Source organism: Cimex lectularius, unplaced genomic scaffold, assembly GCF_000648675.2.
Source record: "Cimex lectularius strain Harlan isolate CLEC.00 unplaced genomic scaffold, Clec_2.1 scaffold46, whole genome shotgun sequence".
Classification (NCBI taxonomy): domain Eukaryota; kingdom Metazoa; phylum Arthropoda; class Insecta; order Hemiptera; family Cimicidae; genus Cimex; species Cimex lectularius.
In genome coordinates this window covers 1,320,085-1,334,169 of record NW_019392654.1, presented here as the reverse complement: position 1 = coordinate 1,334,169, position 14,085 = coordinate 1,320,085, and the positions used below count along the sequence as shown (strand labels likewise).

General features: G+C 34.8%; 1 protein-coding gene across 2 annotated transcripts; it reads left to right on the top strand.

Moving 5' to 3' along the window:
* Positions 1-897: 897 nt before the first annotated feature.
* On the top strand, positions 898-14,058 carry LOC106672860 (XK-related protein 6-like). 2 transcript variants are annotated; one of them, XM_014404611.2, is made up of 8 exons: positions 898-1,656; positions 3,641-4,044; positions 5,508-5,568; positions 5,628-5,737; positions 7,725-7,905; positions 7,970-8,137; positions 13,521-13,603; positions 13,689-14,058. In XM_014404611.2, the coding sequence occupies exons 1-8, from the start codon at positions 1,087-1,089 to the stop codon at positions 13,828-13,830; spliced, it is 1,719 nt and encodes a 572-aa protein (XP_014260097.1). In that variant the 5' UTR covers positions 898-1,086; the 3' UTR covers positions 13,831-14,058. The 2 variants fall into 2 exon arrangements, with proteins under 2 accessions (XP_014260097.1, XP_014260096.1); XM_014404610.2 differs by having other exon boundaries at positions 899-1,656; positions 7,722-7,905.
* The last annotated feature ends 27 nt before the right edge of the window (positions 14,059-14,085 follow it).

Here is a 14,085-nt window from a genome sequence, read left to right as displayed (position 1 = left end):
CAAATGATTCTACCCCTATACAAATTCAGAGAATGTATTGTAAGCATAAAATGTAGATTGTATTGTATGACCTCCTCTTCGTCAGATCGGTACTCCGAACAGTATAGACACTTTAAAATAGAATCCTTGTGTAAAGTTATAGTTTATATTGAAAAGCGTTATTTTAAAAAATTAGTTTCTCTGCAGGCAAGACCCAAAGATAAGTTGGTCTCAGTGTCACTGGAGCCATGAGCAAAACGGCGACCCTGAAGGTGTTAAACCTCCCACCACTTCATATCNTGATCTCAATAAAAGATCGAAACGTTGGCACGATAAAGAAAATGTTTTTCTGAAACCTACATCACACCCGACCGCATCTCACGATATCTGAATAACTATCGAAAAAATGTTTCTTTTTCGATATAAAAGGCACGTTTTTTATGTATTTTGCAATAAAACAAAAAAAAATTGAAAAAAATTCCGACGTAAAACGCTGGTATGCACGTTTTTTACGTATTTTGCACGAAAAACACGCAGGCACATTTTTTTACATATTTTTTCGAAATTCGTTTGTCGAACTGAGCTTGAGCTACTCTGTACAATTTTTCTCCAAAAAGGTAAAAAATATTACTTTTTTTTTTATAGCGTCATTGGTTTAAGAGAAATTCAGCCGGGCCATATAAAAAGGACACCCTGCATCCTCTTTTTATGCATTTGTCTGTTCTTTTAATTAATTTATTTTATTTTCCATGTTGTTGAAATTTAAATATTAAACTTTTCGTAGTACGTATTGTATTGAATGAAAGTGTTTTTTCTTGTTCTTTTTATGTAAGTTTGATCTCTTTTTTCGGAGGGACTTTAATTTGTAAATAATTTTGGGATGATTAAGCGGAGAAGCGCTCTCTGCCAGCTGGAGTCTGCATCCCCGTGCCTGGTCGGTTTGTTTATTCCGTGTCCTTCAGGAATGCGAAGTATGTGTCCTGTGTAGTTCTGTTTGATGATGAGATGATGTATGTGTATGTATGTTTGTGTGAAAGTGTGTTCGTTCGCTTGCGTTAGTTAATTTGCGTGAGACTGAGACGCTCATCTTTTAGTAGTATTGACAAGATGTCAGAACGGCAATTTCTTCCATTGTGCGACCTTCTTTTCAACCTCATTTCTCTTGCCTGTTACTTCTGCGACATTGTTTTTGACCTCACGATGGGGTACGCTCTTTACCAAAAGGGACAGTATTTCTGGGGCGGGATAATCGTGTTTTTTGTCCTTTTCTCACTGACAGTTTGTCAGATCTTCAGTATCTTCTGGTATTTGAAGACGAAAAAACGGAGCTGCGGGAAGATCGCCTGCCTCATCCTAGTTCACAGTCTTTCTCTCGGCGTCATTTGGAGACATTTCAAACTTCTTCTTCCAGTCGACCTCTCATGGATTAAGTCTGAAATGAGAGACATCTGCGTCTTGAGACTTCTCCACGGATTTCTCAACTCGGGGCCGACTCTCCTGATTCAGCTGCATCTTTTTCTCAATTACGATATGGAAACCGAGCTGAAAGACCTCTCGGCCCTTTCCGTCTGCCTGTCCGTCTTTTCCATCTGCTGGGCTCTTTCTTCGTATTCGAAGAACCTCAAAAGGAGGAACATTCGTAGACTCGTACTCACTTGGCCCGGAGTTATTACCCAGGTAACGCCGAGACTTATATAAATATTCCTTCTTTTTTTTTATATANTATATATATATATATTTGTGAGTGTCATTCTCGAAATTACGATACGCATTACAATATCATGAAACTAAACCTTTGATAATTGTAATTACTATCATGAAAATAAATTGCGTTTATACACTGACAGGCAAAAAATTCCGCCCACTTGTAATATAACTTGATTTGTATATATTTTTATATATTAAATTAAATTATATTAAAGTTTCACGTTTTTTAACTTTTAATAATTGAGTTTTTGTCTTAAAAAAAAGTATTAAAAAAATAGTACATTACTAAGGAAAATTTTAAAAAAGACGGAAAATCAAATTTGTTTTAGATTTTTAATTAACATTTCAATATAACGTATTTCCTCCTCTTGTCTTAATTACATTTCGAAGACGCTTCGTAATACTTTCTACCAGTCTAGAAATATCTCTTTGCTGGAGATCGTGGAGTGTATCAGGAAGTGATGGACATGCTCCTCATCTTTTGAGGATATCCCATAAACGTTCGATGGGGAACAGAGAACAGGCAGACCAGCAGAACAGGCAACGTCATTGAAGATATATTTGTACTATGCAAGCGACATGTGGATGGGCATTATGCATTAGAATATGATTGTAGCTGATTTCATTGAGGATGGACAACGTGTGATGATCCAAAATTTCATCCACGTAGCTAGTGGCAGTCAAAGACCCGCCATGAACAACAATCAACTCTATGCGACTCTCCATTGAAATTCCCACCCACACCATCACGAGCTACCGTGAAAAGGTTGGCTCTGGGGAAATTACAAGCTTTGTACCTATTATTTTGCCTTCTCCCCACTCTTTCACCCATCTGTAGATCATAGAGCAAATCTACACTCATCTGTAAAAAGTACAGCAGACCAATTGTCTTAAGACCAATGGCTGTGTTCTCGTGTAAATGCAAGCCATGCAACTCCATGTGTTTAGTCAATTCTAGTCTTCTTACGGGGTGAAAAGCCATCAGTCCATATTGATTTAATCTTCTTTAAACAGTGCGTTCAAAAATTTGGACATCTCAAACTTCCTGGACCTGATGAATTGCTTGAACAACTGAAGGGGCCAATTTCACAAAATTCTCAAAGTCAAAAAACGGTCATCCTGTGGTTCTGTTACTCTAGGGCGTCCAGAACCGGGCTAATTGGTAAGACCCAATGTCTCAAAAACGTCTAATGGTGTCTCACAGTGTTTCATAGGGAGCTCCAATGGCAATAGCCACAACTTGATGGAACGTCCATCATCAATAAGAGAGATCCACACACAACATCCTTAGCACTATGTGGCATTTTTAAGTTTAAAAATTGAAATTAAGAAAACAAAGATGAAATCTAAACAGTTTACAGCTTCAGAATTCAAATGAGACTGAATAAACATTTTAAATTCCATAAAAAGTAAATATTGAAAAATCCTTTATCCTTGTTTTGGATTAAGGATTAAGTGAGTTTACCTCTAATTGCTATTCCCAATTTAAAACATAGCATAAACAAATATGTATTGATAAAAACAGTGAGACAAATGAAGAGCAGAATTTGTTTTTATTGAGAAAATGAAAAAAAAATCAATTGGGTGGAACTTTTTGCTTGTCAGTGTAGTTTATTTAGCCTAGAGTAAAATAAAATAGTACATTCATACTCCTTTCCAAATTGGCCTTGTTTTGAATGTACACACAAGCCCAATGTAGTTCATTAATCTGAAATCTGGACTTTCTCGCTCATTCCTGTACAATCGATTGATTACAAATTATTTGTCTGGTTTCATTGCATAAATGGATTAAGGAATTTTTTCATGTTTTTATTATTATTTATCTTAAATCTAGTATTATATCATTATATGTAATCTATACAATTATAAAACACTATGGTATTATTTAATTTATTTATTAATATTAATGCTACAATACATAATACATATATGTATGTATACTTTTTTTTTTCAGTTTATGTGGCGTCTTGGCACTGTTGGTACAAGGGCAATTTGTCTTGTTCTTTATTCCTCTCTGTACGGTCCATGGGTCCTAGTTGTAGTACTTCTTCATTGGATTTCCATGTTTCTTTGGATCGTATCAACTGAGTTGTTTGCAATCAAGCAGACAAAGACTCTAGCCCGCACATGGACCTCTGCACTTGTAGCCTTTGTGTATATCCTTGCTTATATCAACATCCATGAGGGAAAACACAGACACAAAATGGTAGTTTATTATGTTGTGATGACACTGGAAAACTCCCTCTTATGCTTTTCTTGGTACCTAAATGCTCCCAAAACCAACAACAATGAAGCTATGCCATTGTTTTTGACTTGCACTTACACGGCTGGAATTCTTTTCATGCTTCTCTATTACAGGTATAAATAAAATTATGTATTATTAATAAATTTCATTTAAAATATTTTTATAATAGTAGATATAGCAAGTGGCTTTAATGTTTTCCTTCATGTCTCATGTTCCCCCCTTTCAAATTATTATTCTTGTCCAAATTAAATTTTAAGCTCTCAAATACTAGGGCTACTTCTGCTATTCTTCAGATCACTAATATGACAATGGCAGTGAAATCCTTATAGAAGAAGTTAAATGTACAAATATTGATATTGACTCAGTCATTTGAAGCTGATCTGAAGGCTTTAATTTCAATATCTAAACTAATCTGGGAAAATAATCCACTCTAATTACCACAAGAATAAAATTAAACATCAACCTTCTGTAGGAAGGAAATAGTGACAAAAAACTTCCAATGTTATTATTTTTATTCAAAAATCATGAGATGCGGTCTGGTGTGATGTAGGTTTCAAAAAAACATTTTCTTTATCGTGCCAACGTTTTGATCTTTATTAAGCCCTGAAGATGATCTCAATAAAGATAGAAACGTTGGCACGATAAAAAAAATGTTTTTCTGAAACCTACATCACACCAGACTGCATCTCACGATTTCTGAATAATTATCGATTAACAGTCACTAATCACCACACGTTATTATTTTTTATCATTCATTCCTTACGCTTGATCTAACAACCACCAAGATAAACAATAGTATAGATATAGAATCTGAGAAATTCATTGGGTAAATAAAAAACTGTTATCACCTGGCAAAAGAAAGACTCGTAGTAGAAATAATGATTGGACCTCATCAAATCCAGAGGAAAAGAAACCTTTTAAAAATGTGTACTGTCTTTGTTGAGAATAAATTTACAAAAAGTAACTAGTCCTAATGAAAAGCCTTACGATATTTTGATTATTTTTTAATCCATAAAAAAGAGACAAGAACAGCAGATCATATTTAATTTTAAGAACCAATACTGTCAAATATTTCTATAATACATCGAAAGATATTACTAGATTATAATGGACCCATTCATTTTAACTTTCTTTACAAATAATCAGTTCAACTTTCTTACTTTTAAAGCTCATCAAACGGTAGCAATTGGAAAAGTTAGTTAATCCAGTGCTACAGAAAACATAAAAATCTCTGAATATCTCCAGGAAGAGTCATGTATCTTATTTCTAGCTTGTTTTTTTAGTTTTTTATATGTTTTACATATTCATGCAATTGCATTTTAATCATCTCCAGACTGGTCTACTTACTCTTGCTGTAGCTTCACAAAAACTATATTGTTGCATTAATCAAAGTTATAGCTTTTTGTTTTCTTTTTAGTTAACATACATTGATGTATTTTAAACTCAAAAAGTATCTACCAACAAACTAGATGATATACTGCTTAATATTACTCTGTGTATCAAAATATTTTTAAAATGAAAAGAATAATAGACAATGTTTATAATACTTCATACAATTTATTGGTGCATTTTCCAGATTTTTTCATATCCGCAGGCTGAAATATGATGTTGATGGAAGTGTCAATGTCTCTAATGAGGTTGATATTTTATACATATTTATTTTTGCTATAAAATGAAAAACATCTTTTGGGTTTAGGTCATTGGAGAATCATCAGTTACAGTGCCTGAAAATGAAGAGAAAAAGAAAGAGCCACCAAAACAAGAGCCACATCAAATTCAGAGTTTGAAACCTTCTGGGAGATACAAGTAATTCCTATTTATTTTATTTTCTTATTACACAGTTTACTCTTTAATATATATAGTTAAATTATTATATCAGCATATCTTTCCAGTGTGAACAAAGGTTGTACATACACTCAAAGATAATCGTATTTTGTTTTATTTAAAACAGTGCATTTTTATCTTTATATTAATTACATGCTTATTTAAAATTTAAATGAGATCAGAAATTCATGAGTTTTAATAAAAAATTATTTAATTACTGGAAAATCCAAAATACTGGAAAATCATTTACCGGTAGATTTAAATTTAATAAACAATTTATTACTTATTATTTTGCTCTTAATAACACGTGTTACCTCCTGGAGGGCCTTAAGCATCAAATAAATAAGCCATCGGATATTGTCTTGTGAACCAACACCATTCTTCAACAAGAACAGTTTGAAGCTATTCAATGTCTGGTGGAGGCGGTGAACAATATCTAACCCGTCTCTTTAGCATGTCTCATAAGTGTTCTATGGAACTTATGTCAAGCTACATATGGACAAGCATTATCATGCATTAACACGAAGTTGGGGCATTGGTGGCCGCAACAGTTAAGGTGTCACAGCGGTCATCACTGTAAGATAAAGGATCGAATCCAGGGCCCTGCAGTCGAACTCTACATACATTGTAGAGATGTACAACAAATGGGCTCCCCCCCAAAAAAAAAAAATAATAATCAAAACACTGGCATCCCGAGGGTTGATATGACCTCTGCTGTTGCAAACCCTTGTAAAAAATAATAATAATTAATAAAAAACGTAGTTGCCCCCAATAAATGGAATGACCGCAGCTTCCATAAGAACTTTCTCAATGTGCCTTAGATCCATTCTGCAAGATAATAAGTTTGGTACAGAGTATAGTTCATTCCACTCCATACCACAACTGACAGTCTTCAAAAAGGCTGTGACTGATGCATGATACATGAATCAAAGTGTTCTACACATATGATCCCGGTTATCTGATGGCCACAAACCAAATAGGCACTCATCTGAGAAGAGAACAACCACCATTGTTCGAGTGTCAAACGAGATGCTGATTTGCAAATAGTCACGTTTTTACTTGATGCCTGAGAAACTGGTCCATAAATTCAAGTAGAATGCTTAAAGAATTAAAAATAAACTTCTCCAAACTATTGATTTGGGGACCACAGTAGCCGAGTGGTCAGCATATTACACTCTTGTATAGGCCCTACAGTCATGAGTTCAATTCCTACCATCACCCTTAACCTTTTTTCAAAGCTTCATATGCTAGTACTTAAGGTCATTTAAAAAAATAAATAAAAACTATTGAAAATACAAAAAACAATTTGTTTAAATCGGCAATGAAGAAAAGAACCAAATCGTTTTCACTTGAAACGAAATTCAAAATTGTGTTTATATCCTACTCCTGATATTATAAATTAATAAAATGGGAATTTAGTAGGTAAACATTAATAATTAATTTTTCAATTGGGCATAAATAGAATATAATAAACTAATGGCAACACGATGGTCAAATGGTTCAGCTTGGAACATATCACCTGTTTTCTCTCATAGGATGGCTCAGAAGGTAATCCTCTTTTGTCTTTCAGTTTAACTACCACAAAGTCATACCTCACGCAACTAACATGTTGGTGGCCATTGCAAATATTTATTTCCAACGGTACATAAATACAATTTAAAAAACTTATTACTTAAGTGAATATTATAGTGTGTGTAAATATGACCAAACACTTAAGTATGTTCTGTTCTTCTTCTATTTCAATATTTATTTTGTTTGTGTGATCTGATTGAATTTTTTTAAAGCTTTATTTCTTTTATAATTTTTTTTATGTTCTACGTAAAGTGGAACATGATTGAATTTATTGAAGTTGTTTGCCACTAAACACTAATTTTACCACTATAATTTCTTGTTATAAACAGACATAATTTTTTGTTTTTAATTTCACAGAATAAATCATTTTGTTATTGTCTAATCCACTATTCAGCAGGTATTATAGCGGGATGGGGCATCACCACAATGGAATACCTGGTGTATTCAATTGCCGTTTCACTAACCCATACAGTGCTGCAATTTCAAAGCGAAAGAAAAAAAAACCAACTTCTTTTGTTCCTCCACCAAGTATCTTACCTTCTCAGCATTGCCCAGTCCCATTTTGGTGCCGACCCCTTGTAAGTGGTCATTTAGCTGTCGGTAATTTATGCTTTGTTTTAATTTTTTCCCTGTTTTTCTTAGGTGTCAGAAGATAAGACAGTAGTTAGGAGTCCAGTTGATATACGAGCCAAACTTGAAGAAAAGAAACAGCAACAACTTGCTGAGTTGAGGGACATTGAAGAAGAGATAATGAGACGTAGAAATGGAAGTGATTACCCACAAGAGTTGGCTCCATCATACCTTGGAATGGTTCGTTACTTTTTTTCTCTTTCATTGCCCCTCACGAAAAACCTAGCAGATGCTAGCTGCCATAGAGGAACCCCTCTTGTGTGCGTGCGTGCGTGCATGCGCGCGCGTGTTTGTGTGTGATTTTTTTAAATAAGTCAAAAAGAGCTCAAAATAAATAAGCTCAAAAACTAATGCGCCTCTCAATTTTTGGCAGGATAACTGGAAAAAATAACTTATACACTATTCCAATGCTTCGTTTAAAACAATAGTTCTTCTATGCATTTCTCTTTTAATTTACTTTCAATTTTAATGCATATCTTTGTGGTACATCTCGACAGGGGTACATATAATTGCTCATGTATAAATATTGTGTTTTTTGAATTTATAATCAAACCTATTTTCTCAAAACTTTGTCCTTGTGATTTATTTACAGTAAATAGCAAATCCTTGAGAGACTGAAGATTGCAACCATTTTAAAACAAAGGGCATTTTGGTTAATATTGTGCAGTGTAGTATCATATCAATTTTTGTTATAGTTAACCCCATTACACAAATTGTCTTCTATGCCTAAATTTCTCAATAGCATAACTGTACTTCCTGCAAATTAAGTGCAGTTCTGCATAAGGTGAACCTGGAGGTATCATTGATTGTAAATATTCAATGGGATACTGTAAACTTGTTTTCATTGTCGGCCTTGTCATCAGCTTGATCTAAGGAAACACTCTTCACTATTTCCTTAAGTCATCATTTCACAATAAGATGATTAATTTTTCGCTTCCTCATTTCTAGCTGTTAATATAGCTGTATTACTCATTTCTTCTTCACACAAATGTAATGGATAAAACTCTCAATTGAATTATCAAGAGAGGAGTGGCCATATTAATAAGAGATACTTATACTATGCATGAGGTGGGACTTGATATAAACATCCAGGTGATTCGAGTGGTGGCACCAATGTACCTCACACTGTGCTCTGTCTACCTTCCCCAGGCCGACCAAAGCAGTGAGGTTTCTGCCCTGATTGTTTCCCCTAACCAATTATGTATTGGGCGATTTCAATACACACAACACCTGTGTGGGGACATGGGGTTGGATGGATATCAGATTTAGAGGCAAATTACCTGAGTTGCTAACGCTTCTGTGTCAGATTGTGTCCGTGCTCTCCAGGGACTTTGTTCAAGAAAACAGTGTCCCTCAGGGTTCAGTGATAAGCATTACACTTTTACAGTGAACAGTAAAAGTGCTGACCAATCAGACTATTACAGTACATCGACTACCTTTGTTTTTTCCTTTTGGGGATAGACCTAGCAGAGGTCAGAGAGGTGATGCAGTCAGTAATAAACATTGTGGCGGGAAGAGCTGAGGAAACCAGTTTCGCCTTCTCTGCATCAAAAATCATGTGCGTTCACTTTTGCAGGATGAGGAAGGCGCACAGCCTACCGTCTCTCTCCCTGCCTGAGGGGCGCTGTTGTAAGGCACATAGAGTTGGTGAGATTCCTTTGCCTCACATTGAATCAAAAGACTAAATTGGCTCCATCAAGGTGAGGGGAAGGAAAGTAATAACATTATTAATGTTCATCGGTCACTTCAGGTGAGGAGCAGACAGGAAGACCATCCAATTATTTGATTCATTGCTGTGCTCGACCTTGTTTTATGATTGCATGGCCTATTCTTCAGCCCGAAAAACGCACCTACAAAGGCTCAATAGGCTCTACTATCAAGGTATGTGTTCACAACAAGCCCTTTGAAGAGCCTGTGCTGCAAGCTGGAAGTGCCACCACCTGAATGTTGAAAGTTGCAGCTCACCCTCTTCTGTGGGGTTCTTTGCCAAACCAGATATCTGCTTTTGGGTGCGATCCTTATATGCCAGTGCAGTAGAATAAATGAGTGACTTCACACCAAGACAAGACCTCTAGGAATATATTTTGACGAAGCTTTACGGTAGGGCAAGGATGATACATGAAATGGTATTCTAGCAGGGCAACAGTTTACATGGCAGAGCAGTTGGGCATGCACTTGAGGTTATTCGAGACGATGGTGGCTCTGCCTACCTAATTGGCACCGACTTCACTTTTTTCACATCCTACATGTATTTGTATAATTTAAACAATGTTTATAAATCCTAGGCTCTGAGGATCTCAATAAACATAGATGTTGACACGATAAAGAAAAGGTTTTCTAAAACCTACATTACACCAGACTGTTTCTCACAATCTCCAAATAATCACTAATAACAAAGTTATGTCTTCAAAAGAAAAATCCAGTTATGTGTTGAATCTGTTGATAAAGAAGATATGTTGTGTTTTCTTGTGTTAAATGATTTTTTAAAAGAAAACAAACTGGAGCTTGTGAACAGCACGTTGATTGATGACCTTTGAAGTTTGGAGATGACCTTTGAGCACTACTTCCCAACAGCTCAAAAATACAATGCTGAAAGACCATGAACAGGTGGTCAAACCGTTTTTCATTTCGACAAAGTGAACCAGTCTATCTTTAAGCGAATACGAATGTTTGAAAGACATTAATTAAGGCTCACTTTGAAATCTACTTTCGAGTCCAATTACCTATCAGCCACTCGTTGAAAAAGCAAAACGTTCTTCTTCCATTTGCCACAACTTACCTGTGCAAATCCAGATTTACTAATCTATACAGTCATCAAAACTAAATATTGAAGCTGTCTCAATGCTGAACCTGACATCCATCTCCAGCTATCAAAAATTACACCTAGCATATCCCACCTTATGAGTTTTCCCTCCTTTCGCCATTTTTCAAATGTCGTGTAATCGGTTTGGATTCTCGACGACAATTGAAATGGCGACGGAGAGCTTTAGTGAAGTGTACTTCATTTTTAAATCATTAATTCACTACTTTCGTGGTCCGCTTGACCAATTAATACATGACAATTAATTAAGGTTTTTAGTTGAGATGAACATTTGAAAAATGGCAAAAGGAGGGAAAATTCATAAGGTGGGGGTTGAGATGGGGAGTTGATGTCCGAGTGGATCGAGGTCACGATAGTTCAGGTGGTAGAGCAGCGGCGTATCTAGCCGAAGGTCGTGGGTTCGAATCCCTCTCGTGCCATTAACTTTTTTTCATTTCAACTAAAAACCTTAATTAATTTTGAACATTAATGAAATTATTACTTTTGAATTTGGGTTGAGTTTTACCTAACTATTGATTCCATTATGTCCAATGAGTGGTGATTAGTGACCGTTAATCGATATTTATTTAGAAATCGTGAGATGCGGTCTGGTGTGAAAACACAACCCGAACACCCTCTATTCTCTAAGACCCATAATTTCATTTGTAAACTCACCCACATATAACATGACAAAATACCTAATCAACGTACTCAACAACATCACAGATAACACATATAATGTAAAGGATTCATTTCATTTCATTAACAAAATTAATAATATCCACATTCCCTCACACTACTCTCTCATATCTCTAGATGTTTTATCTCTGTTCACCAACATCCCAACATAACACAACTCTATCAAAGAACACATTCATTACAATAATCCGACACTGCTGTGTTAACGGATATTTTACATACGACAATCAATTTTACAAACAACTATTTGGTATAGCCATGGGTAGCAACCTAGGCCCGATACTGGCAGACAATCATGACACATCTACTAAATACAGTCATACCACTACTTCCTTTCACATTTCCCTTCCTCACTAAATACGTAGATGATATATTGACAGCTGTTCCCACAGATCAAATTCAAACTACACTAGATACATTTAATAGCTTTCACCCACGCCTACAATTTACACATGAAATCGAAAACAACAAAACAATACCATTTTTAGATACACTCGTAATAAACCAACCAGATGGCACATTAATCACAGATTGGTATCAAAAACCAAGAAATACAGATCACTACCTCAACTTTACGTCTCACCGTCCTCTTCATACAATAATAAACACGGCCAAAGGGTTACTTCACAGAATGATTACCTTAAGCCATGAATCCTTCCACCACAAAAACATAAAGATATACAAACAGATCCTCCATAACAATCTCTACCCTATACACATAATTAACAGAATAATCAACAATTACAACTCAACACTAACACCATCCACTATTACTAATAGTACTTAAATTAGTATTAAATCTATCGAATACAAACAAACCAGCATACATTTCCATACCATTTATTCAAGGCCTATCACACAAATTAAACACATTTCTCTTGTCCGATAACTTCAAAATAGCTTTCAAAAATTATAAAACAATTCAAACACTTTTTTCCAAAATTAAAGATCCCACACCAACAACAAATAAATCTGACGTAATCTACAAGATCAACTGTTTAAACTGTCCGGCAACTTACATCGGTCTTAAATCCCAATGTCTGGACAAGAGAGTAAAGCAACATATCTATGATTGCAAAAAACCCAAGCAGAATCCTACAGCACTCGCTACCCACCATTTTGAACACCAACACAATTTCGACTTCAAAAATCCAAAAATATTACATACAGAACAAAACAAATATAAACATAATTTCTTAGAAATGGTTTATATCAACCGAGATAAACACAGCATCAATTACAGAACAGATACATGTAAACTCAGTCGCAGCTATGCCAATATCATTAATCACATTCAATACAGATAACATACCTATATCATCACATTACATTCCACACTTCAAATATTTTTCACATAGTCTAATTTCCCGACAATTCAGCTTTCCTTTTCCTATTTATCCCTTTCTACATAATCCTGAAAGGATAATCTGGCTGAACCATTACCAACACATTTTTCCCTTCGTCGGCTCTTTTCACCTCAAAGAAGCCGACGCCTTATACAAAAATGTCTTTTCTATACTGACATCCTTCCCCACCCCTTCAAAATCCAACTTATATAAACACAAAATAGCAAAATCTCACTGGCACTCTCGACACGACACGCAAGAATGGCATAATTACACAGAAGACAAACACTGAGTGAGTAGAAATACTTTGATTGAATATATAAAATATATTTTGCATTGTATAAATTCACTTTTCCACATCCAAAATGTAATTGTAATATGTAAACAATGTTTGTAAATCCCAGGCCCTGAAGATGATCTCAATAAAGATCGAAACGTTGGCACGATAAAGAAAATGTTTTTCTGAAACCTACATCACACCGCATCTCACGATTTCTGAATAATTATCGATTAACGGTCACTAATCACCACACACACGTATAAGATAGATGTAATTAATTTAGTGTATGCATGTAATATCGTGAAACATATCTATTTATATAGTTAGTATAATTTTACTTGTGAAAGGAATAACAAAATATAGTGATTGTAAAAAAATTGTTTTGTATTAACATTTTAAACGTGCATTTGTGTGCAATGAACATCCTTAACTTTTCAGACAAATCCAGAAGTAATCCCTTACACACTTCCCAGGCAGTCAAGATATTTCAAAAGGTATCGAAAACCAACAAAGCCAGCGAGGTATACAAAAAAATGATTGAAATTTTATAGAATTATCATTTTATGCACGTGCATTCTATTTTTACATTAAAACCAAATTTTCTAGATATTGCCCTCCTGCAAATTCTAGTGATGGAGATGTTGACTCCCTTGATGATAATGAAAATGATAATGGTGGATGTTGGTACACAATGGCCCAACATAAACTGAGACATAACCCACGTGTCAGGCATGAAACCAAATTATAGTTCCTAATTCATCATTCTATTTATGTACATGTTTTTATTTATGTTCAAAAGAAATAACAATTACAGCAATCATAAATTTTATCGATATGAATATAAGTAATTATAAAGAATAAACATCATTGTACAAAGAGGAAACAGGCCATTCTCTTTATAGATTCTCTACTTTATTTGTAAATACTCCACAGAGTTTCTATTTTTGTATATATTATACATATTTTATTTGTGTTATTATTATTTTAATATAAATACATTTGA

Excerpts from the sequence above, each read along its gene's own strand:
- LOC106672860 (XM_014404610.2), top strand. The coding sequence starts at position 1,087 with ATGTCAGAACGGCAATTTCTTCCATTGTGCGACCTTCTTTTCAACCTC. Across the intron at positions 8,138-13,520 it reads CTCCATCATACCTTGGAATG|ACAAATCCAGAAGTAATCCC; the intron begins GTTCGTTACTTT and ends TTAACTTTTCAG. Across the intron at positions 13,604-13,688 it reads AAACCAACAAAGCCAGCGAG|ATATTGCCCTCCTGCAAATT; the intron begins GTATACAAAAAA and ends CAAATTTTCTAG.